Here is a 24728-nt window from a genome sequence, read left to right as displayed (position 1 = left end):
GGCACAGGGAGAACATGCAGACTCCACACAGGAAGATCCCGTGCTTGAACCTTCTTGCTGTGAGGCAACAGTGCTAACCACTGTACCCCCGTGCCATCCTGGGCATATACCATTTTTTAGTGCCCCCTAGTGCCTTGATGGAGGTATGTATTTACTAATTTTGGAAAGTGTTTTAATCTCCAGAGCCAAGTGATGTCTAACTAAAGGTCAAACATCTCCATTGCATTCTGAAATGTTCTAAGTTTGCTGCATCGTCTGTGTTGCAATTCACCAAAAATAACCCTCTTAAGGCATCTATCTATCTATCTATCTATCTATCTATCTATCTATCTATCTATCTATCTGTCCGTCCGTCCGTCCGTCCGTCCGTCCGTCCGTCCGTCCGTCCGTCCGTCCGTCCGTCCGTCCGTCTGTCTGTCTGTCTATCTATCTATCTATCTATCTATCTATCTATCTATCTATCTATCTATCTATCTGTCTAATCTGAGACATGCGTAGTGAAAAGGCCAGGACAAACATTTGTGCTGACTTCATTGTGCTGCTACTCTTCCTCCTGTGACAGAGCGACGGTGATGTGCAGCTGCAGCATTTTAAAGAGGCCACCACTGACTTTGCAGTTCACGCAGGGGGCAGTTGCTGGTCCTTCTGGCAATAAACCTGGCAGCAGTGATGGATAGATGTGAGGTGATATCATAGCCACCCCACTTCTCAAATACAGAGTATGATCTTCCTTTATTGCGCTCTGTAATTGCCACTTAACCTGCCGACACGCTGCCCTTGACGGCGAGATTGACAGAGAGGGTTGAGTCGGGGGAGTCAGTGAGGGAGAGATACTTTTGTGTGAGTGACAGGGAAGCTAATTCAGAGTGGCAGCCAAAGTAGCAGCGGTTCAGTGGTGGAGATAAACATTTAGCTCCGCAAGAGGAAGTGAAAAATGAAATCAGCGGCTGATTATGAATCTCTTTGAGACAGGAACACTCCGATTAATCGTGTTATGAGTGAGTGTGTCTGATACATTTCATGTGGACCTGAAAGTGGGATTGTGTGGGTGTGAATGACCTCAAGAGGTGAGAAAATAATCTAATCCAAACAAATGCAACCCAGCTTTGTGGACAAGTAAATTATTACATCGAACCTGTTGCCAGGCAACAATGAAATCTTGATTTTACATCAAAGGTTCCTAAAGTCAAAACGATGATGAGTGGAAGTATCAGATACGGAACCTCAAAGATTGGGAGTTCACCCTGACTCCCATGCAAAAACTTTTTTTCCTGTTGTGAAGATGTTTTTCTTTTTCAATTTATCAGGCAGCTACTTAGTGTCAAAAGTGAGATTTATCATGACAGTTTATTAATACACACGCTCAAAACCAGCATTGCTTTTCCGTTGGTGTGTGTGCAGGGTGTTAGGTCTAAGAATATCTGCTTGGATTAGTATGTAAAGTGGCAAGAGAGTGTAAGCGGGAAAGAGAGAGCGAGGAAAAGAGAGAGCCAGCAGAGGAGGATAGAGAGAGAGAGAGAGAGAGCGAGAGACACGCTGAGATATTATTGCGCAAAAGGGGAACAGGGAGAAAGCAGAAGTGATCCGTCCTGACAAGTTTCACATTAGAATCGAATCGGAGGAGAAAGTAGGCGAGAGATTGGCTCTGGAGCAGAGACTTCACCCAGCCGGGGATTAGTGACACAGAGCTGAAGCTCGGACCGGGAGCACTGGCGGGCAGCAGCGGAGACCCTGGGCCTCCACACTTTCCCTTTTTCCTCCATCTCAGTTGTGATCATCAGCAGGGAGCAGCCACTATATAGAGTAAAGAGCATTCTGGAGTTATGGGGACTGTGAGTGAACTTTGTGTGTCCAGCCTTCAGACTTTCTTGTGTCCTGCTGTGAAGCCGGTTGAGCAAGCATCAGGTAAAGTCTTAAATATGGATGACGCTGTAATGAGATGTTGTTTTTTTTAATTATTATTATTATTATTTTTTTTGTATAGCTTCATCAGTGTAGATCTTCACAAGATTGGCTGTTGATTGTTTCCGTGCTGATGTGTATTTGTGCCACCAGAGATGATGAAAGCCGGACAGAAAAAGAGAACTTGCTCAGGGCTGAGGAAGCTCTCTCGCTAAGCTAAACTACTGCATGTACACTCAGTGGGAGAGAGCTAATGTTATTATTTACTTAAGAAAGCTAATCTGCGGGCAGGTTGCACATACACCCGCACATTCATAGGTCAACTAAACCCACTGGGCAGTGAGTGAGAGCATCTTCTCTTGCCCGTGTTGCTAGTTGTTGAGTGTTCCTGAGTTTAATTATAGATGGAGGGTCAGTCCCAGGGCTTCACGATTTTGAAGCACTTTTTAATCACAATTATTTTGACAGATTTAATTTGCAATATTAGAGGAAATTTTATTTTTATGTTGTTGTTCTAGTTTTCATGGAAAACCCCTGTTAAAACTGCGAAGCTCTATATTAGCCAAACATGTTTCTTTACACAGGGCAGCATGGCTCAGAGGTAGTGTAGCCGTCTAGCAACCGAAGGGTCGCTGGTTCGCTCCTCGCTTCCCCTGGTGACCATGTTAAAGTATCCTTGAGCAAGATACTGAACCCTAATTGCTCCTGATGGCCTGGTGACCTGTCCAGGGTGAACCCCACCTCTCGCCCAATGTCCTTACGGATAAGCAGTGTAGAAAATGGATGGATGGTTTTTCTGCAAGACGTCTCTGCAGCCTCACAATATTTAATCTAAAATGGTATATCGACACACAGTTAACCCTAACCAAATATTGCGCCTATTCCCTCCATTTTGTGACAGATTTTGATGAATCGTGCAGCTCTAATCTGGCAGTGGATAAGATCTGAGTGGCACTGGTGTGTTTGTGTACTCTCTTGATCTGTTTTTTTGATCTGTCAGTTGGGTTGTTAAGTGTTGATGATGTTACAAGCCGGCTGGTGGTGGTGCTCACACACTATTCCCCCCCCCTCCCCCACCCCCTAGTGTCTTCGAAACTGTTTTGGCAGACAGTGTTGACATGCCTAAAGGAGCTCCACTAGGTTGCGGTGAATCAGCTGATGGAGTGTGTAAGAAGAGGAAGTCCCTGTGCTGTCTAAGTGATTTCAAAACATCTGACTCAGCATCAGGATAGAATGAGAAAAGAAGGGACTTGAATTCAGTGGGGAAGTGATGTGGTGACTGCGTCATTTCATCGAGTTTTTCGCACATGAAAAAGAGGCGACGACGCACTGACGATGAGAACTGAGTATTTTCATTTCCATTTTGGTAAAATGTGACATGAGCGGACACAGAAATTATGTCAGTGACATTTTGAAATCAGGATTCTTCCAGATTACATTTTGCTAATATTTTAACAAATTAGCAACACAAAACACAGCTTAGTTCATTTCATCAATTAAGGATCTGTGCAAAATTTTTTACCAACTGGCCACTAGATCGAAGCGAAGTAAAATCTGGTCAACTGGACGTAAGTTTATCTTGAAGACGTTTCACCTCTCATCCGAGAGGCTTCTTCAGTTCTAGTGAAGAGTGTGGAAACTCCAGCTTATAAACCTATGTGGGAGTGGTCAGTGCTATGGTGGTGGAAACGACCCTCCCGAGACTCACCTGGCCTCCCCAAACGACAGTCGTTGTGCGGTGTCAGGGAGTTTCAGGGGTGGTCGTTAGGGAGTTTCACCGACCACTCAGATGCTAATGGGCTGTGCTGGCAGCAGCCGTTCCACATGGGTCTTTCAGCTGAGCTCTTTGGGGAAGTTTTGAAAGGACTTGGTTGTAAATAGGTGAAAGGAAATGTCATCTACGATGACCTGGATGAATGAGAACCTACACAGACATCTGGCCACTAGATGGCGTTTTCTTACATCATTCTGAAAAATACATAAAATCTAACTTTTCTGACTCATCTAAGGCCATTAATCCAGCCTGCCTCAAATGGTGTATGTAGCAGGTAAGGACTCGTGATTGAAAAGTAGACGAATAGAGACAAAAAGCGATATCTTCCTATCGATAACAAGAAGTTTCCTTACGTCTCAACAGTAGTCTGAACATAATGTGATGTAAAGTGGCGTTTTTGTTGCGCAAGTCAAATATTCCAAAGGTAATTTTTTTTTAGGGTGGTTTACTTACACTCCTCACTTCCTTACTGCTCCACAGTTTACTGGGTTCCTGCCTGGCCCATGGCGCACCTCTCCACCAGGCTTGCTTTAAATCGGCCTCATAGATTTTGTTTAATCCTGCAAACAGACAAATGCCTCAGAAAAAAGTTTAGCCGAGAAAAGTTCTAGCTATGAACTTGAAACTTGAGCAGGTTGTTTCTATGCTGCACATCCTACTTCTTGAACTTCTCCTTGTACATGTATCCAGTCTATATTAAACTTTGCACGTAGGATTTAATTACATCACGATTCATCAGACAGGGTGCGACTTGAGTGGGGGCCTTTGTCCTTTCTTTCCCTTTTCTGTTTTTTCTTCTAGGTAAACTATTACTGTCGTGATGGCAACAGATACATTTTGCATCCCATCTCTTGGCCTTTGCCGTGGGCAGAGATTGGATCATGTTCTGCCAGCGTTACTGTTTCTGTTTTTAATCATGAATCATACAAGTGATTCATGTGTGACTCATTCAGTAAGTTTATATTGTATCAGTGGCATTATTAAATCACTGTCCTAAAATGGAGCAGCTGTAGAAAAAAAAATGAAGTGAAAACTACATTGTCAAAGTTTTTTTTCTACAGAAGAAGAAGAAGTCACTGAACTCTTCTCCCAGTTCATTGTTGTTGTTCCCCGTGTGGTGATGATGCCGTCATTGAGTCAGTCGAGAGAAATCTTGTATACAGATGAATGTGTCACTCCCTCTTGTCTAATTTAATTAAGCACATGTACAGTAGAATGTTATTCGAGCGTTATGTAAATGTTACTGTGAGTCTAACATTCGCAGTTACTACAAGTGTGACTCCACGTAACTAATTAATTCTGTCTTAACACAAGCTGAAGTGTGAACAGGCGGCTTGAATCAGACATGGTAGTAATGGAGCTGCTTGATGGTGGAACACGGACCGGCTTCCGTCTGTGCTGTGAGGAAGGTCCCTGACACGGAAGCCACCCGTGTGGGCTTCAGTGGAGGATGAGGGGGACTACAGAGGTCCATCCACAACTACAAAGAAGTCAGAAATGTGACATTATTTTCCAAATCTGCTTTTTGCTAGAAGAGGTTTTAGTGCAGCAGCAATGGCCAGTGATGATGATGATGATGATGATGATGATGATGATGATGATGATGATGATAATGACGATGAAGAAGACGATGAAGGTGTGAGAGAGTGGTGCGATTTTTTTTGGCTGGTGACCCAGAATGATTCAGTTTTTAGATTTCTGAAGAGGAGGACCGCGTGTGGGATGAACCAAAGTCAGTCGGAGCAAAAGTCTTGTCAATGATCATTTTCTAATTTCTATTAAAAATAGTACAGGCCATATAATTACTTGTCATGAAAAGTACATTGTAATGCTGCACTTGCATCTTATTTTACTTGTCATAAAAAACTTGTAATAAAGAAGCAAAATAATCTGCCGGTGGAAAATGTTCTTGAGATCTCTTGAAATAGCATCAAATAATCCGCTTTTCTTACTGAGATGCTACTTGTCTATTCTGTCTTGTATTAAGTGAAGAAATTAGTCTTGCCATGAGTTGCAGAATAAAGAAGAACACTGTCTTGGCTTAATATTGTAGTAAAATCAACAAATCTTCAAAATCTGACAGGTCGTTTTTTTTTCTTGCCCTCAAACACAACCCAGCAGAGTGTTTCCTAAATTAGTGCCCCCTACTGGTGAAAGATGTCAACATGATCTCCTGAATGTTCAATAAGATCTGTGCTGACAACACACGATAGCAGTCAGGGGTTTTTGGCTCCATGGTTACACGTCAGGGGGTGCCATGGTTTGGAGTGGCTGTCTAGCAACCAAAACGTCGCTGGTTCGATCCCCACTTCCCCCGGTGATCATTTCCAAGTATCCTTGAGCAAGATACTAAGCCCCGAAGTGCTCCTGATAGTCCTGTGATTGGGTGGCACGGTGGTGCAGTGGTTGGCACTGTTGCCTCGCTCACAGCAAGAAGGTTCCGGGTTTGAGTCTCGGCTTGGGCATGGGATCTTTCTGTGTGGAAAGCATGAACATTGCATGTTCATGCTTGCCGATGTGGGTTCTCTCCTGGTACTCCGGCTTCAGTTCAGCCCCCCCACGACCCTTAACAGGATAAGCGGTAGGAAATGGATAGATGGATGGATGATGGATGGATGGATGGCCCTGCGATGGACTGACAACGGCCACTAGATGACATCTGTGCATGAATCTAAATCACCGCTTGTTACGACCTTTCTTCACGTTCTTCTGCAGTGTTGATATCTTATACATGCACTTTGCTTTCCTCTCAAGATTCAGGTGTGAGAGAATTTATTATCACTGGGTTTGATGTGTTGTGCAAGCTGAACTAGATAGAGTCTGACTGTGAGTGACTTCAAAGACAAACGTGTGGGAATCTGAACGGAGGCCGATAAAATCCTCATAACTCTGGAAGCCAGAAAATGTCTCTCTGGCTGTGTGCGAGAATGTGTTTTTCTCCAAGCCCCTCAGTTTTATCTTAGTGGAATTGCACAAGATGATACGCTGTACTAAACAGAAAGGACATTATGATAATTAAAGATTAATAGTTGCTTTGTGAGCCAAGCGTCTGCAGGACAGGGACGGTGCTTGTTCTGGTGACTGTATCAAATACTGAATTACATGCAGAACACTGAGGCCATTTTGTGAAAGAATGACTCGTACTGGACATGTGGCACATCACGTAATGACGAATATTACTTTGGCTATATTCTTAATAGCATTTATTACAATCAGAATGTTATTCTCTCTCTGAATTAAGGTATTTATACGGTGGTACATTGTTTAATGATATTCATACAATGTCAATATTTAGTGAACATTCTGACAAGTTGTTTATTGTACTTTTATGGTACATTTGTGCATTCATAATATTTCAACTGCCTACACTAGCAGTTGAGGTGAGATTAGCTCCATTATCTTTGCCAAATTTTCTTAAAGATATATACTGTAAATACAGTTTCATAGTGGTAAAGAGGAGCCAAGGTATGTTTTCTTTTTTCATCTTTGTTTTCAAATTCACTGACTCCTGAAACCTTCTGAATTTGACTTTTTCTGGGTTATTTTATTCTCCTTCAGCTCACGCCTTGCTGCGTGCAGTCAGTCCTCGGGGTGCTCTTCCTTTTCACAACCTCTTACTAAAATGTATTTGTGGAGTCGCGGCTTCTGACGGCACTACTCCTGTGTGTGTATGTGATTATAATATAGAGTTCAAGTGTAAGGTGCTGCGGAGCAACAAAAAAAAAAAAAGACAGATTCTTCGTGGCTCTGTGTTGAATTTCGTGTTATTGTTTTACTGATATCATTAAAAAGACTCCACCCCAGTGAGTTTATGTTTCTTTTCTTCGGTCGCTGACACATGGCAAAAAAAACAAAAAAAACAGCTTTGAAATATAAAGGGAGTAACTTCGAGTGTCTGAAATAGAGCTGTCCATCTCTATTTCTTGAGAATTTGCTACCCACAGTATTTGCCTCTCTCTCACTCACCCATAAGAAAAGTGATATGAAAGCAGTGTGTATTCTTATATTAATTATACGACTTGTGTCAGTAATTAGTGGTTCTGGTCTGCACTCCCTCACAACTAAAGGTTTCATTACCTGCGACTGTACCTGCAAAAGGAAGCAGTGGTTTGCAAGTGCAGCTGCGCAATGAGTCGAGTATGAAGCAACACAACAACAAGACCAGCCGTGCTGCAGCCTCGTGTTTATGTTGTTTCACGTTGCGGATGCTAAAGTCCCGTTTAGTCCATTAAGCTTCTATGAGCCAAGAGTTCAATAACCATTTCAAGTTTTGCAATTCTTTCTGTTATTACTTATGTAACAAGATATTTCACTTAAGAACTAATGAATGGTAAATGCCTCACATTTCTGCAGAAAGGACTGAAATGATACAAACGATCAGCAGAGGTCACTATTGACATTTGTTCTTATGTAATGGGAAGAGTTGGTTCTCTTGCCACTTCATGTAATGAATTGAAATAATGCATTTTTTATTATATTGAAACTTCACCAACTGTTACTGGCATTTTGCCCGCTGGCTTTTTTTTGGCAACTGTGGTGAATATACATCTATAATCGTACGCAGTTGTCTGTGAATACAATGCAAAAAACACCAAAAAACTATTGCATGTCTTCATAACGGAATCTGTAGGCAAGTGGTAACAGTGCAGAGTTCAAAGATGAGAAAAAAGGTCATTAATATGAATTATTCAAGTTTTGCTCGATGAAGTATAGTGCAGTTGTGAAGAGGACAAACTTTTTAGATCAGTGTCAAAGACAAATTATGAACGATAAACATGCAAATGGTTATGGAGGGGCTGGCATTTGTAGGTGCAGGTGGGTTTTCAGTGTTACAAGTGGAAGCTACAACAAGGTGTAATAGTCCTGATTAGGTGGTCAGCCAGCAGACAGAGGCATTGAGGCTTCCCCTGCACTCCATTTAACCTCTCAGGATTGGCGGCGTCCCTCAGAGCGCTGTAATCCACGGGCTTTACATAGCACGCCGAAACCCAACAGCAGCTATTTAGTAATGTGAGCGAGGCTTGTGTGAGGAGTTGAGATCCCAGGAGTTAGCCGCTGAGCTACTCTCAGTTTATGCAGATTTGACAACTGAACCAGGGTTCTCATGCTGCTGGAATACCAAAGAGTTCTCCTAAAACAGTGCAGGGAATAATAACAGCTTTTCTAAGTTTATGTTGTTTTTTTTTGAGTGTTGAAGTGTTGAGTTCTTTTAAATGACACGTGAATTTAAACGATGCAAAGTCTATGCAACTGACATGTCTAAAGCAAGGGTGTGCAGCCGTTTCTACTTCAGGGCCGAACCGGGGCCAGTTTAAAAAAGAACATATGATTATGGTTAATCGATTATGATCATAATAATCTTTAATACAATTTTTGAATGAAGTCCAACAAGAGTCGGGTGTGTCGTCTCGAGATGCCGCTTCTCAAGTTAAACACATTTATTTTCAATATCTTTAATAAACTTAATATGGTTAAAACACATTTCTGTGGTACTTTTTTTGGGACTATTATTCTTAGACTTTTCACATCCAAACCTGCTGTACACACATATCAAAGAATTAAAAACCCCCAAAAATTTATGAAAGCAAGATACAGAAGGAAAACCTGAAATTGGTGAAAGTAGGATACAGCAGATACTTGAGGAACCGTCCAACATTTCTGGCTCAGGGTGTGTTTTCAGTTGATTTATTTGTCCTCCTTGTCTGTTGTCTTCCATGTGATGCAAGAGTCGTGAATCATGTTTGAGCTGTCACGGCATGTCGAGCCCAATCAGCTCCTGCGTCCGTGCAATCAAAACTGCAAATTTCATACCGGCAGTGTGGAATTAATCGAGTAACGTAACGATAATTTCCCTTCCAAAAAAAAAAAAAAAAAAAAAAAGCTTTAAATTGAAAGCATTTTGTGGCCCACTAGAGGGCACTTACAGCCCACCCGTGGACCACAGCCCACTGGTCGAGATAATGTAGACAAAAGGTTTCTTCAGTGTGGAGGAATTTGTCCAGCTCTTATAGTAATCAGCTGCATCTCTTAACATGATAATGCAGAATGACGTGGACGTTGGCACAATGATTCCATTTACGTTCTGTCTCTGCGAGCATCAATTCTACATCTCTTTATGTAGATCAGGAAGACGCAGACAACAGTTCACTTCATGTGTTGATAACAACTCATGATATTCCTATTAAAAGGTCAAATGGCCGTTGGGTGTCATTGTTCTGGGTTAGAGTCCAGATTTGCTCCAGGGAGTGGATGAACTGGTAACAATGCATTGAATCCTAACAGGGTTGACTCCACACAGACTACATTGTTACTTGTTGAGTTGGGGAGCACAAGTGAGGCATTCACGGGACACAGCATGGAGTCGAGCTCTTCAAATGAAGAGCGGCTTGTTCCCCTGAGATGTCCCGATACACTCCAGGTCAATGCGGTCTTCAGGCAAAGTGCGATTCCCAGTATTTAGTCTGGGGTCCTCGTTTTACTTGACACAATTCAACTGCCGCCAGACATTCAGACTGTTTTTGCCTCCTAGTGCATCAGATAGGGGCAAGAAAAATGTAATGTGCTGAGCTGTTTTCTCCCTCTATCTGGCCTCTTTTCATTGGCTGTCAGCGCAGCATTCCTGTCGGCCCGCCGTGTTCATCAACACGCAGGGACAGGCTCGGCCCTCAGCCGCGCAGTCATGCAGGTGTTAAACAAACAGCAGGTTCATATATTGCCTGGCCTGTCTGGTTGCAGAATTCCTCAAAAACTATCAAGTCCATTTTCATGAAACGTGGTGGAGAGACAACGCATGCACAGGCTCGAGGAAGAACCGTATAGATTTTGAAGCAGATCCTTATTATGCGGTGGTGAACACTCTTAATCCCTGTGGGTTTTTTTTTAAAGCCAACACATTGACATTTTAGAAAAAGTTAAATTATATTTGTATTTCGACCGTAACTGAACTCTAAATGCGTGCTAGCGTGTTCGACTGACCGAAAGCATGGAAGTTGGACTAAGATTCTGAGATAACTTGGTTGCTGATTGATTTTCTCAGGCGTGTATCAGACTCTGTCCATTTTCTGTAGGTCCTGCTGCGGTATTTAACCAAGGGATATCAATGTAACTGCCTGTAAATTTAAGTCTGATGATCACTTTGGATGTTAGCTTTCTAAATTGTTTGCAGTGTGACACAAAAGGTGAACCATCTGCATGTAAACCCACCGATTGCGTGATCGGAAAATAAATTGAAAGAATGTCCAGAGGCTTGAGTGGGTGATATCACACACAGCGTTGGAGAGAATGATAAACCATCCCACATCATACCTATTGAACTCGCCCTCGATTTTTATCCATGTGTGCCAGAATGTTGGAGAGTCTGACTTCTTTAGCACAATCTAAGCGTGTAAGCCAAAAGGCTGATTCTCAATGACCCTCTGAGGGAGAGGAGAAACCCTCCAACTGTCCCCTAGACTCTCAGGAGAGAAACTAAAACTGAATTTCTCACATTTTGACAACAAAAACACATCATTTCTATCACTGCGTTAAACAGAATCTTTTGTTTCTCATGATATAAAAATCACACGTTAGATGACGGTCTTTGAGTTACAAGCCTGAGTTCGACGGGTGACCCCGAACTGAATCCTTGCCTCGTTCGAGGTAAGCAGTTAGCATCACCATGGCAACCTCTGACTGCAGTTGGAGCCTTGTGGCTGATTCAGATCAGCTGATTAGAACACTCTACTGACATCTGTGGTGTTTACCGAGCAATCGACTGACATCTTAATCTATTTTGAGTATTCTGGGTTGAAGTATTTCAGTTTTACGCACATTATTGAAGTGCATTGTCTAGATATATTCACCCTGATTGCAGTTTTTATTGCATTTTTCCACACGTACAGCTGTTAAAGTGCTTTACAACGCATGATCCAGCTTCCACAAGTGTAACAAACTCAGCTCTAAGCACAGTATTCTGCGTTTTTAGCAAGAAAACCCTCCAAAGTGCCATTCCGTGTCATGTCATACCACATGACACGGAATGGTTTCAGGTCAAATTCCAGCTGACTATTCAAGATGATTTTGCACACTCAGATCCATGCTAGTTTCTTTAAAAAAAAAGAGAGAGACAAGCTTTTGGTCACAAGACCTTCATTTGGACAAAAAACAGAAAGAAACTCCAGCATTGAATGTAGGAATGTAGGTTCTCGATCAAATCAGATATGCTCATGAAAGAGTGGGTTATGATATGTAAAATTTCACCAAAATATCAAACTTTCCGTGTCTTATAAGGACACTTTAGTTAGATTATTGGGTCAAATTATTACACGGACTCTTTCGGAACTAACACTTTTAGCTGAGCGTTAACAAGCGGGTTAACAAGCGAGCGGAGCACTGAGAAGCTCTGCTGTCCGCCCTCTCAGTCTTCCACTGCCATGAAGCAGAGACTGAAGCAACCCACATCAGATGCTCTTTTGATTGCAGGCGGCATAAAAAAATGTGTGTGTATATTGTGTGTTGGTGGGCCGGAATAAAACCTGAAAGTAATATGTCAAAATAAGAGAGGCTGTCAGTTTCTGAATAGGTTTGGTTGGGCCAGCGTCACTGTTACTGACACAAATCCTACCCGGTCCCTGGTGATATTTGAAACATCCTTTGTGGATTTTTTTGATTTTATGGATTTTTTGGGTTTATTTTTGGTTTTTAAAGTTGTATTACAGCTTTTGGCAACCAATATCTGAGGTTTAGTGTGTAAAATCTGTGACAAATCCAGGAGTATCACACATAAAAGACCTAATGTGAAAATAGGTTGTTTGAATATTGAAGGCAGGGCCCGTTTGTCGCTCACCATAGACAGGTGTTGCTGTTACTGTCTAGAAAAACAGACGCTCTCTTGACGGATGTGGTGAATCAAAAGTGCCACATTTATCTGTGTGTGTCAATCACGTTCCCTTCCCCCATCCGTGCATGACTGTCTGTGTGTGTGTGTGTGTGTGTGTGTGTGAGAGAGAGAGAGAGAGAGAGAGAGAGAGAGAGAGAGAGAGAGAGAGAGAGAGAGAGCAGTACCCAAGGTAGCAGGGTGGGAATGTACGAGCGGTGAACGCGTCATCCGGCCCATTTGCTGCACCTTCTGCCTGAGTTCCGTCAAGAGACAGAAGACTTTAACCGGACAAAGTTTTTCTGTCTTCAGAATAAGAGTAGAAACTCGTTGCAAGCAATTTATGTTTTGGATCTTGATTTTCTGTGATGCTTCAACAGTTAATTTGCTATGGATAGAGAAGGGCGAGCTGAAAAAAATATATGTTTTGATATACATGGTATAGTCGCCACGCAGGCATTTCAGTGCCCTTATATTTTATATTCTCTTTTGTTATTTTAGTGTTGCTTTACTCATCTTCTGCACTGTGTTATAGACATTGTTTTTGACCAAATATACATACATAATCACATGTCCCTGTCCATTGTACAGAAACTGTGGAATGAAACAGCACCATAAGATAAGAATATTAATGTGCGGTGTCACTGGTGGAGTGTAGTTGACCCAACATCCGAGACGATGGTTATGTGAGCCCCCCCCCCCCTTTTTTTTAACGGAACACTGCTTGTATATCAAGCAGACATCTGGATTGAGAGTGGGGTAATAGTGATTAAAGTGCAAAGATATAATGACATTAAATTTCAGGATGCTGGTTTTTGTTTGTTTTGGGGGTTTTTGCGCTGCTCTCATTTGATTTCAGTGTGAAATCCAAATATTTGCCTGTGATAGTCTACCACTTGTCATTTTATGACAAGACCTTTTTTAATTATTAATTATTATTTAATCATGGTTGACCGTCTCAAAATCCAACTTTGGGCTGCTATTACTCATGTTTGTAGATTTAATTCAATAAGAATCATTGTCGTTTTCAAATACACTGTACCATTTTGGTATAGTGTGTTTGAAAAGTACAAATTCATCCATCTTTTAAGTCGATTTTTGAATAAATATTTTTTGTTAATCAAAGCTTTATTTTGAAACCGGAAGCGCCGCATTGTCCTTCGTGTCTTGACAGAGAGTCGCGCGCAGGACAGATCAGTCGGTTAAAGTCCGTCGTGAGACTTCTCCTCAAACCACTCCCTTGAGTTGTCGACTGCCGCCGTTCATTTACCAAGGAAACTACTATTCCTTATATTTATTTTACTCGGTAGTAAAAACTATAATCGATAACTGCACATTTTTCGTTAAGCTCACTGGTATCCGGTTAAACTTTGGACGCTCGGAAAACCTCGTCAAACTTCTCAGGGCTCGGACCTGCTCGGAAGCTCAGGCAGGCAGCATGGTATTAAAGTCGGAAGACGGTGTAGGTGAGTGGAATTGTTAAAAAAAACAACATATTACTCCTATTAAAACACACTACGGTGATTGTTAAATATGAAATTTAGTGGGCAGTTTAAAACGATCAGGTCGTTATTTCTTTTAAACGTGAAGGTGACTGTTGACTGAGGGCTCGATCGTCGTCTATATCCGGCCTTGTCAACAGAGTTTACTGCCATTATTGTATTCATTAAAGCCACTTCATACCATATTAAAGAAAATGAAACGTTTTGTCAGCCTAGAATTAAAGATTTCCACGGTACAAATACATGAAATCACAACAAGCAGCCCCGTCCTTCTCTACATTAAAACGTCTTAAACTACAGTACTGTTTTGCTGACTTTAAACGTCTGTGGTTTATCAATTAATGTGTCCTCTTGCTAGAATACTGAATGGACTTTGGTTTATAATACTGGCATTAAAACAGAACATTATGCATGAACAGTCAACCTCTGACAGCAGCAACAGGTGTGAGAGCAGACCGTGTCAGCATGACGCCATTAACACACTTTTAAAAAAAAAAATTCTTGTTGCACTAAAGTTTTATTTATTATTGCTCTGTTTAGGGGATTGTTTCCTTTCAGGTTAAAATCGGTATGTAACACACTCAGAGGGCTCATTCTACAATGATTTTATCACATTTTTTAAAAGGATTAAAGGCAGATTGGAGTACTTTTTTCACAAGTTTGCTGTATGATTGTGTGTGTAGCGTTAACACTGAGGGCTTTTGTAGTTGGGGGTTCTACATTCTCTCCTTTGGCTTGGTTAGCCTGGCAGCATTAATTAGCACCCTTGACTTGCGTCACTACTAATCGTGTTAGAGAACAGTGAATGTCTGATGGACTGATCCTGTCATGTGCTGCTGCTCCTTTGTTCTGCTCGGAGTGAACTTACACTGAGTCCTTGCCTCGGCAACCCCGGCCCGAAACTGGCTGGCTCACAGCTGCATTGTTATTACAGGCGAAGAAGAGACAAGATGCTCTCAGAGTCCATTTGTCTCTGCCACTTTGAGGTGGGTGGTCTGGGAAGTTAAAGTAGTTGTCTCTAATGTTTCCCTAATGAGCAGCAGGACTGCAAAGCTCTAATGGGTGCTGTGGAATAATGTGCCCTGCCTGGCACTAACGCCCTGGTGGTTTGATAATCGGCATCTTCTCCCTGTAATCATATTTTAGCTTTCATTTTGCATCGGTTGCAGCCCTCCTTTCCACTCAGACCAACCGCCATTCTGCATTGTGATGGCTATAATGCAACGTGACAAATGGGTATTTACAGAGGATGTTTGCAGATCACATTTTAGGTAGCACAGTTACAGAAAGATACACCAAAACAATAGCACACTTTTCAACTGCAGGACTTAAAATCATAAATTATAAAATATATACATATATATTTTTGTGTGCTGATTCTATTTAACTTCAAAGTTTACCATGTTAAAAACATTCAACAAGAGACTATTCCTACCTAAGAACATGTGTCAAACGCAACCTCTCTTTCAGTAGCAGATCCAAGTCCTCACTGCGCCTGTCTCAGAGTTGACAGTTCAGGCTGATTTGCATGGGAGCTGCATGTGTTCTCATGACCTAAGCATCACAAAGGCTTGTCAATAGTCTTTATTTCACATTCTCATCATATGAGAAGATGATGATGACATTTTTTTTCTTTCAGGCTCTAACCTGTCTGGCATACATATGTATTTCCTGTAAGCAGAATCAAGAGGTTCCTCAGGAAGATCATTTTACTTTCTTCTCTCCCAGCACTAGTTTGAGTGACATATTTGTATGCAGCAGTACCTGCCAACATACCTGGGGTCTTTTTCATCATACAGAATAAAACTTTGTGCAGGTGTGCTGATAAAGCCCGGAAATGTTCGAATGGTGGTTTTTGTTGTTTTTTTTATTAAGGCTTAGTGCTCACCTGTGTTCGTATATAACTTGTAGGTGATGGAAATCAAGGTGATTGACATTATATGCATTAATCCTTCAAAAACATATATGAAGTGTGTAAGCTCTATTGTAGACTTGATGTGAAGCAGCCTAGTTTGTATGTGTGTGTTGTTTCTGTGTGAAACACAAAGAGTACACTGAACAATGAGAATGATCTGGCACTATAGAACCTTGATGAAAGCTGTGAACAATTCCAGCCTGCAAGCTGAGCTCTGATGCTGCTGGTGACCCCTGGTTTTTGGGTGCTGTTAACATCCCAGCTGAGCACCATCATGTTGTGATAGCGCTGAGGAATTTCAGAAGAAGGGATGTTTTATTGCCTTTCCCATAAGATGGGTGGGTTCGGCCCCTACTATCACTCCTTCCCAACGTATGAGAAAGGTTAAGAGACTGGAATCCCTGTGTGCTTAACAGGAAGTGACATCCTGCTGTTTGTGTGTGGGATATATTTTCCACACTAATTGGTTAATGACTTCAAGACACAAATAAAGATGTGGCATTATACGTTGGTTGAAACTGAAAAGGAGGGTAAAATAGACTTATGGCTCTCCCAGCTTCCCCTTGGTGTGCTCTCTGGATGTGTGTGTAAGTGGTGAGAGAGGATGTTGATAGTAGGATGGCTATGATAAGAATCAAGGCCGACGGCATCAGAGAACAAAGGCACGCATTGAGGGTAGAAATAGCACTTCCGCTTTTAAGGAAAAACACTGAGAAGCGTCTATGTTGGCTTCGAAAAACAAATAATGTTGAAAGAGATTATTGAAAGTACGCGGATCTTTTGTGTCTGTAAGCATAACCTCCATTTTGGAGGCAGTGATGGATTCTCTGTGCATATAGAGACAGGAAGTTTATGCTGTACAGTCATCTGTACGTTTGCTTTAAGCTTAAGCTGTGTGTGTGGTGGCAGGCCTTGCTATACATTCACCAGCTCCAGTTCCCACCCGGTCATGTCCTCTGGTCCCAGCATTCCTTCACAGCAGCTGTAACAGAGCCAATAATGTTTTCATATCGGCATAATGGGTTGTCAAGTCAAAGCATACTGTGTTGATGTGCATTTCCATTGCTAGTTTAAATGCGGCAAGATGTACCCGAAATGGGACATTGTGATGTCATGCAGACCCCGGCCAGGTATCTGTGCAGGAGACCCAAGAAAGACACTTTTTGTCCTGCATCACAAGCTGTTTTTTTTTTTTTTGCGTGTGTGTGTTTTCTTTAAATATTATACTGTATATTTTTATTTATCTGCTTTTTACTGTTTCATGTTTACTTTGAGCTGTTTAGGATGCATGTTGTTGCATGTTGAAACCCAACACTCCCTGATTTTGATGCTTCACAAGAGAGGAATTTGAATAACAAAAATGAGTTGGAAAAGGGGGGATTGATCAGTCACATAACCCTCGCCATGTAAGCTTATGCACTTTTATGACCACAAATAAACAAAAACCAAACACAATTCTGTGTGTGCTTCACCAGTGTTGTACAAAGGGATTTATACATATAAAATATTTGTATTATTGTTATTTATTTAATTTATTAATAAAAGTTCTTAATAAATTAAACTGCACAAATTAAATGTTGGGTATTTTTGTGCAAGTTTAAATTTGTTTGTGTTGTGAAATACACATTTCAAAATTATTAAGCAGTTATTTAGCATTGTTGTTACATCCCATTTGCAAACGAAACTTTCCACACAATAACTGCAATATGACTTTATTTGCCGAATCTTGCAGCGCTTTGGTAAAGGATTTATCGGAAGTATGAAATGTGTTTATGTAACATTTTATAGCCGTTCCTGTAACCACAAGTCACAGTAATGGATCAGCCTGCTGCTTTCAAACATCAGCGATCTCAGACAAGCGTTTCATCAGTTATTCACACCTTCATGAGGCTAGCCCTGTTGTAATCGAGATGGCAACCCATGCTGTGATGGGCTGACGCGCCTAATCAAACCACGCCAGCTCATGTGAACCAATCAGAGATGCTAAGGAGGTGTTGTGGGAGTTGCAGGCGACATTCCTGTTGTCATTTGACTCCTGTGATTCCTTCATGCGACATTACACCTGATTCATGTTAATTTAACAGGGTTAAATAGATACTCTGTTAAGATCAGGCACTGGTGACTCAAAGGTTTCACTTTAAGAAGTGTTTCTGTATTTCCTGAGAAGTACCTCCGAGAAATGTGGGACTTTTTTTAGCAATGGTTTCTGGGATGTCACAAAGGCAGAACAGTTCTTTTCTCTGTAAAGTTATGTTCATTCTTGCCCCCCCCCCCATGTGATATAATGATCGCTTTAACCTATCATCCTCAGTCCAAACTGAGGACGTAACTTGTCACCAAGTGTGATAAATGGACATTATTTTAAAAGAGTTACAAGTTTAATTGTCATGAAATCACTGCTCACTTATTTACTTACTCTTTAATGCTAACAAATCAACTTAAAAAAAAACCCTCAACAACACTGTTGGGTTTTTTGTGACTAAGTCAACAGGTTTGTCCTGTTTCAGGCATCACTTTCTAAAAACTCAACAACACCCTACATCGTTATTGTATGATGTTCTTTTTGGACGTCTGATGACACAGAATAGCTCGTCCATCCCTGAATGATGAAATGTTGAACTAGTATAAATATGTTTTGTGATTCAGAACTAAGTGTCTTTGCTGTCGCAGTTACATTTGAATCCCTTTTGATTTGGTATAGTTCAACATCAATAACAGATCAAAGGTATTAATCATCAATCTGAACCGGCTATAACACATGGATCCTTACCCAGACTAGACGCTCTGTCATATGTGGCACTGCAGAGTGCAGCCGGCACAGCAGAGGGCTCCAGGTTGACTCATCCACCTCGCTACAGACGTGAGGCAAGTTCTCACGTCTGCTGAGAGCTGTCGGCCAACCCAAGGCACGAGTACACTTGTTCTGTGAAAACACACTGCTTGTGGGACATGACAGGGAGGAATTTGGGGAATCTTGCTCAATGTCTTGGCGTGTATTGTTGGTATCAGGGCAATGCTAGCCTAGGAAGAAATGTATGGTTGTCTTCAGCGCATTGAGCACAGACTCCATTGTTAGACTGGAGTTAATATTACTGGTCGTATGACTGGTCAGGAGAGAGAGAGGGCTTGGCTCAAAGTGCTGACTCACGATGACAGCTCATGTTAGAGGTTATGACTTCCTCAGCATCCTCGAGAGAGATGGCCAGATGTGTCAGAGGGGAACATAAAGACATGTTTGGTACTCTGAATGTGAGTTTTTTGTTTTTTGTTGTAGCTGGGTAATGTATTCTACGTGTACCTCCAACTATTGCCTTTTTATAATGTCCTATTTCTGGCATTGTTTCCTCTTTGAGGCCTTCTTAAAAAAAAACTTAAGTGTCGGCCAGTTTGTTTTTGTCTTTGTTATGAAGTCATAAGGGTTTGAATAGGATGAACTAAAATAAAAAAGAGCTCATATGTCTCTTGAAATATTTGTTTTTGTCAAATTTGAGAATGACAGCTGAAAAGCCCCAACTGTTGTTTATTTACCAGATTTAAAATATTTTACATGAACATTAGTTATTTTGCGTCTTTGTATCTATTTCCATGTCACTCAGTTGTATTAGGCGTGTGTTTCATATGACTGAAAAAGCATAGAAAAGGATGGCCACTGGGTGGAGCCTTCATGTTAATGCTAATGACAGCAAAACAGAAGTGGAGATACAGAAGGAAGGAGGGAGGCAGGGAGAGGAGGGAGGTAGTGAGTAAGGCTTCTTCCCAAATGGACTGTGTCAGTGAGCTGTAAGCAGGCAGGGAGCCGATGGCTGCTCTGTGCAGTTGAGACAAGTCACCGGTATCTCATTCCTTGACTGGAGGAGCAGGCTCCTTCTCTGTGTTCCTTGACATGTGGTCGCCAACCTTGCCAGCAGGAAGCTATAAGAGTCTGGTTTCTTTATCTCTGAGGAAGTATAAAGTGGAGTAGAAGAAGAAGAGAGAACAGAAAACTGACACTTTGGAGGATTTCTCATTCAGGTCAGTTCGTAAATGTTCCTATGTGTTTGTTGATATATCTTGCTTTTTTCCCTGTGTCATATTAGCTGTCATGTGGGACTTAACATGAATGAAGTGTTGAGGATAATGCATGTTCACGGATCAGTTGATCTAAGATGAGGATCATATAAATGAGTCCTGGTTTGAGCTCTTGATTGTCCAGTGGAGTTTATTTGCTTGGGTGTCCCACCATTCCTCAGCATGACCTAGCTTACATACTGCTTGTTGTGTTGTGGGTTAGTCAGTTAGCACAGGTTCAGCACCCTTATGAATGAGCAGCATGGTGCGGAGTGTGCGTGTGTGTGTGTGTGTGTGTGTGTGTGTGTGTGTGTGTGTGTGTGTGTGTGTGTGGTATAAAGCCATATGTTTACTTGACTATCCAGGATTATATGTCTGATTAATAAAAGTGCCTAAGTTCATCCAGAGGCACAACCTTTATGGTCACAGCTGTAGGGGACAGGTTTCACTGGCTTGATAGCATAAACCGGAGGATTTTGAAGATTTTCAGAAGAGGGAACAACCAACTAATAAATGTTGTACTGAGAAGTTAAGCCAGAGATGCCTCAGCCTCCTATGCCTGGGTCTCACTGAGGAATGTCCTGACAGGCAGACAAAGGGAGAAAGCTGTGATCGTCCACTGCTCTTCCCAATGCTTCTGTGTTCTGCTGCCATTTGCTGTCCCACGCCTCCCCGGCCAAACACAGGGTTTCTTTTCTTAATTTCTGTCCTCTCTCTGTCCCCCTTCAACTCCTCCCACTTTCAGGTCAGGTTGGACTCCGGGGTTTTGAACCACAACTGGCGGTCCATTAGGCCCACCTTTTGGTGCGGTCTACCTTTATGGTAGCCTGTGTCCATGTTACTGACAGGCATTCCCTCACAGCCCTGCTATTCTTTGTTAAAACTTGTCTGGTTTAGAGGCTGAAGCATGTGTTCGTGTGTGTGTGTGTGTGTGTGTGTGTGTGTGGTCTCAAATACATATGAGCAAGAGCACCTTTGGGATTTGAGTAGTAATGAGATTCAGCCTCTGATCAGAGATCAGTGTCTTAAATCACCTTTCGTTGTTCCAACAGCCAGCAGCAGGAAAGATCAGACGGCTCAGAGCTGTTTAATAGACCATGGAGTACTTCTATCTGTGGACGTCATGTGTGTTTTCTCTTAAATAACTGATTGTGTGCTTGTATTTGGTGCTCAGTGCATTAAACCTCATCATTGCCTCTTGTTACAGTTGGAGCTCTTATTGGTTTCGATTGATTGGAGTCTAAAGGGACCTTGGGGGCGGAGGGTGGGTTTTAGTAATTTAAAAGGGCTAAGTAAAGGACAAAGGCTGGACAGTAGAAATAATAGCCTTGAGGTACAGAGAGAGGGGAACAGGTGGAGGGGGGCTGGAGAAAACCGATGATCCTGGATGCATTTCAGCGATGAGATTGACGTGAACGGGCTTAAAAAGACAAGATGGAAGCAGTTAAGAGGAGAAATTACAGGCAACAAAGAGGAGCTGGTAATAAAGTGGGTAGATGGATGCTGGTACTTCAGTAAAGAAAAAGTACAAAGCTGTAAAATAGAACAGCGGAAAGACAGTTCCTGCCTTGGTAGGTCTCTTAAGGTTATCAAAGTATAATCATGTACATGCGCAAACATGTGGCTGCAAAGATGGATGTGAACCACTTCGCATATTCCTTCAGCCAGTGCATCATAGGCAGTGTTGTGGTGTAAATGAATTCAGTGATATATCCATATATATATATATCCATCTGCTGTGGCAGAGAACCAAGATTCTAAATTTCAGTGTAATCCTATACAGTATCCTAACACACATAGGGAAGCTTCTGTCCATGTTCTTTTGTCACATCAAACTGTCATTTCACTTTTAAAATCGAGTTCAGAGTAGATTTGGCTATGTAAATACATCTTCTTGTAGCTCTCATCCTGTAGATATGTCAGTAGAGGTGGCGTAGGTGATGAGCTTAATAGGGTTTTTCCTTTTTTGGGGTCCTTAAGCACTGAGAGGAGCTCCATAATTTGGGTCACATCTGCAGGGAGGGGGGGCTGAAAGATCCTACAAGCGCACAGAATTCTAATTTCCTTATTTTCCAAGGAGAGTTCTTCAGTGATCTGGGTGGAAATGAGACGTCTGCTTCTCATGCCAGGATAGCAATCAGGAGGATGTGTATTAGTGGGCTCTGCCGCTGCGGGAGAGCGGGCTATAATTGGTATCTCCCTTGATGTCACCTCCCGGGTGCTTGCCGCTGACCCAGCCCTCACTAAAACCTGCTTCGCCCGTCTAGGAATCTGCATAGACTATTAGAAGCTACGCATAAACAAACGATAAAGAGAACCTAAAAATTAATTTGAAAAAATACTTTCAGTTGAAATGAAGCCTTTAGCTATAATTCAAGGATATAATTCTCAAGTCGCATGAAAAGTGCATCTAAAGTAGTTGGAATTTGGATGCACTGGTTCAGGAGTAGAAACCATGATTATAAGCGAAGAGAACATAGAGTGTTTCAAGTCTAAAATTTGGGTTAAAATGCGCTCAGTAGGGATGAGGTCCAGGGCATGGCAGGACAAAGCTCAGATTATAATGTCCCTCCCAGATTTGGCAATAGTATACATGAGTCAGTACCTTAATATAGGAATATATCATTATCTTAATCATTTTGCACTACTTTGGTCCCTGCAGGTTACTTTTTTCGCTTACTACTATACTGATACTTTTAGTAAACTGAATTGGCTAAGTGGCCTATTTTTGACTTGATGAGTACAGTGCGATAAAAAGCAAAGAGCTCAAATGTGTTTCCATTCTGTTTTCGAACAAATGTTCAGCTAACTGTACATATGCAAGAACATAATGCATTACATGTGTTTACATCAGCTGCTGTGGAGCAAGTAGAATAGGCTATGTAATGCTATTAGAAAGTTGTGGTAAAGGCAACATTGGGTATTGCAGTGGCTGTAATAAACAAAGAACTGCCAACCAGCAAATGCAGAGAGGTCTTGAGGTGTTACCTACAGTTGGACAGGTTATATGTGCTGTTAAGTGCCGGCTAGTGTTGTACATGTTGTATGTTGTCCAAAGACAAAGTTTGGGAATATCAGCGAAGACGTCAACTGCGGAAACAACTGGTCAGTCATAAGTTAAAGGTTCGCTACGTCAGAGCTTATTTAAAATTGGGTGGTATTATACTCTGTGCTTTGACTTAAGCTGTGCTTGTGCATGCCTCCGTTGCATGTGTGTTTCCCCTGAATTACCTTTTTTCCAGGCAGAGTGCATCTCCAAGTGGAAAGACGTGGGTGTGTTGCTCTTTCAGTTAATGGAGATCTCTTCACGCAGATTGCTATAGGAGCCCTCTGCATCTGAAAGACTCAAAAGAAAAATATGGATGAGGTAGATGAGCAATAGAGGAGCAAAAACACATTTCACATTGTAATGTCGACTTTTTATACCTTGTCTTATTGCTTGCATCAGCAAGTGTGTGTGTTATCAGTAATCCTACCTGAAGAAATCAAGATGCTTTCGCTTTCAGAAATTACACATCACTCTTTGTTTACCTCGTTTGCCCTCTCTGACTCTTCACTTTCTCTCTGTGCCTCTGGCTTCTGGCCTTTTTTCTGATGACAGCCTCTTTTCATTGGCCATGCCAATGACTGCAGACATTTGCTGAATAACAGCCAAAGCAGCGCTCTCAGACAGAAGAGAAACAAGCAGCTCTCAGCATTTAGTTAAGTGGATGGGCTCCTCCCCATCTGCTGTGTTCTGGGAAACAACACCCACTTGGTACCAAACTTTGCCACAAGCGTGGATGGGGCCTTTCCCTGATGTGGTCTTGATTATTTTGGGTGGAGCCAGAGATACTGCCTGATGGGTGTACCTGATTGGTTCCACGCATAACATGAATGACATGTTTATACATAATTGCTGGACTGTGAAAATATACATATTTTTTTGGAGCTACCTTTATGTGCTCTCGAAAGAGGTGAAACCAGTATCTATCCTGAAAGAATTATGTTTCTTTGCTCAATTTCTTTATCTTCTCCTCTGTTTCAGAATATGGCATTTGTGCTGTTCCCCTTTGCTCTGAGGTGTTATTCTGAGCAGGAATGCTGCAGTCGTGCTCTGTGAACTGGCGTTCTTCAGTGTTTATCAGCATCCTAACCTGACTCCTTACTCATCGTCACTGTTACTATTTGTCCCATTCTTTGGATTTTCACGTTGTAACATCAATTTTGCCATTAAAACTGACATTCTTAGACTTGTCTGTGTGAGGGGCATTGCTCCCTTATGCATCTCAGTTTACATCTAAAAGAAGTATCTTCACCAATATGATCTGCACTCAAAGGAACTCTCTGACCAAGCAAAAAAGCATTTGCAATTATTGCCGTCTGTCTTTGCTCCTTATCTACCTGTGACTTCCTGTCTGTAATTGAAAACAATGTTAGAGAACTAACCATGATTTTAATTGATACTCAAAGCATCCAGGATGATGTTGCAGGTTTGCCAAGTATAGCGTAGGTGTGAAAGGTTAACCTCGGGTGGACTGCTCTGCTCCCTCAGCCATCTGAAAACAATAAAGACAATCTGGCTTTGTTTTGGAGCGTTCGGTCAAGCTAATAATTTACTACAAGGCTGTTTTGGATCTCCATGCATTGTTTATTCTAACTGCATTGAAAATGATTTAGCGTTCCGGTGAATGTCATGGGCATTTCCTTCAAAATCTGGATGACATTATCAAATATATTTTTTTAGGATTTTAA

The 24728-nt window shown here is 41.7% G+C and overlaps 1 protein-coding gene across 2 annotated transcripts in view; it reads left to right on the top strand.

Moving 5' to 3' along the window:
* The first annotated feature begins 1480 nt into the window (after window positions 1-1480).
* The window catches only part of cyth1a (cytohesin 1a), a 38585-nt gene continuing 15337 nt past the window's right edge, over window positions 1481-24728 (top strand). Inside the window, exon 1 of one of the 2 annotated variants that reach the window (XM_086186002.1) lies at window positions 1481-1905. In XM_086186002.1, the coding sequence (XP_086042128.1) occupies window positions 1824-1905 (82 nt within the window). In that variant the 5' untranslated portion in view covers window positions 1481-1823. Of the gene's footprint in view, window positions 1906-19796; window positions 19959-24728 lie in introns of those variants that run through there. The other variant, XM_086186003.1, reaches the window with a different exon arrangement.

The sequence above is a fragment of the Aulostomus chinensis genome, chromosome 18 (genome assembly GCF_037954235.1).
Source record: "Aulostomus chinensis isolate RoL2024-O1b breed Wild chromosome 18, RoL_Achi_v1.0, whole genome shotgun sequence".
NCBI lineage: Eukaryota > Metazoa > Chordata > Actinopteri > Syngnathiformes > Aulostomidae > Aulostomus > Aulostomus chinensis.
Note: the sequence above shows the minus strand (reverse complement) of the source record. Positions and strands in the feature narration are given on the sequence as shown.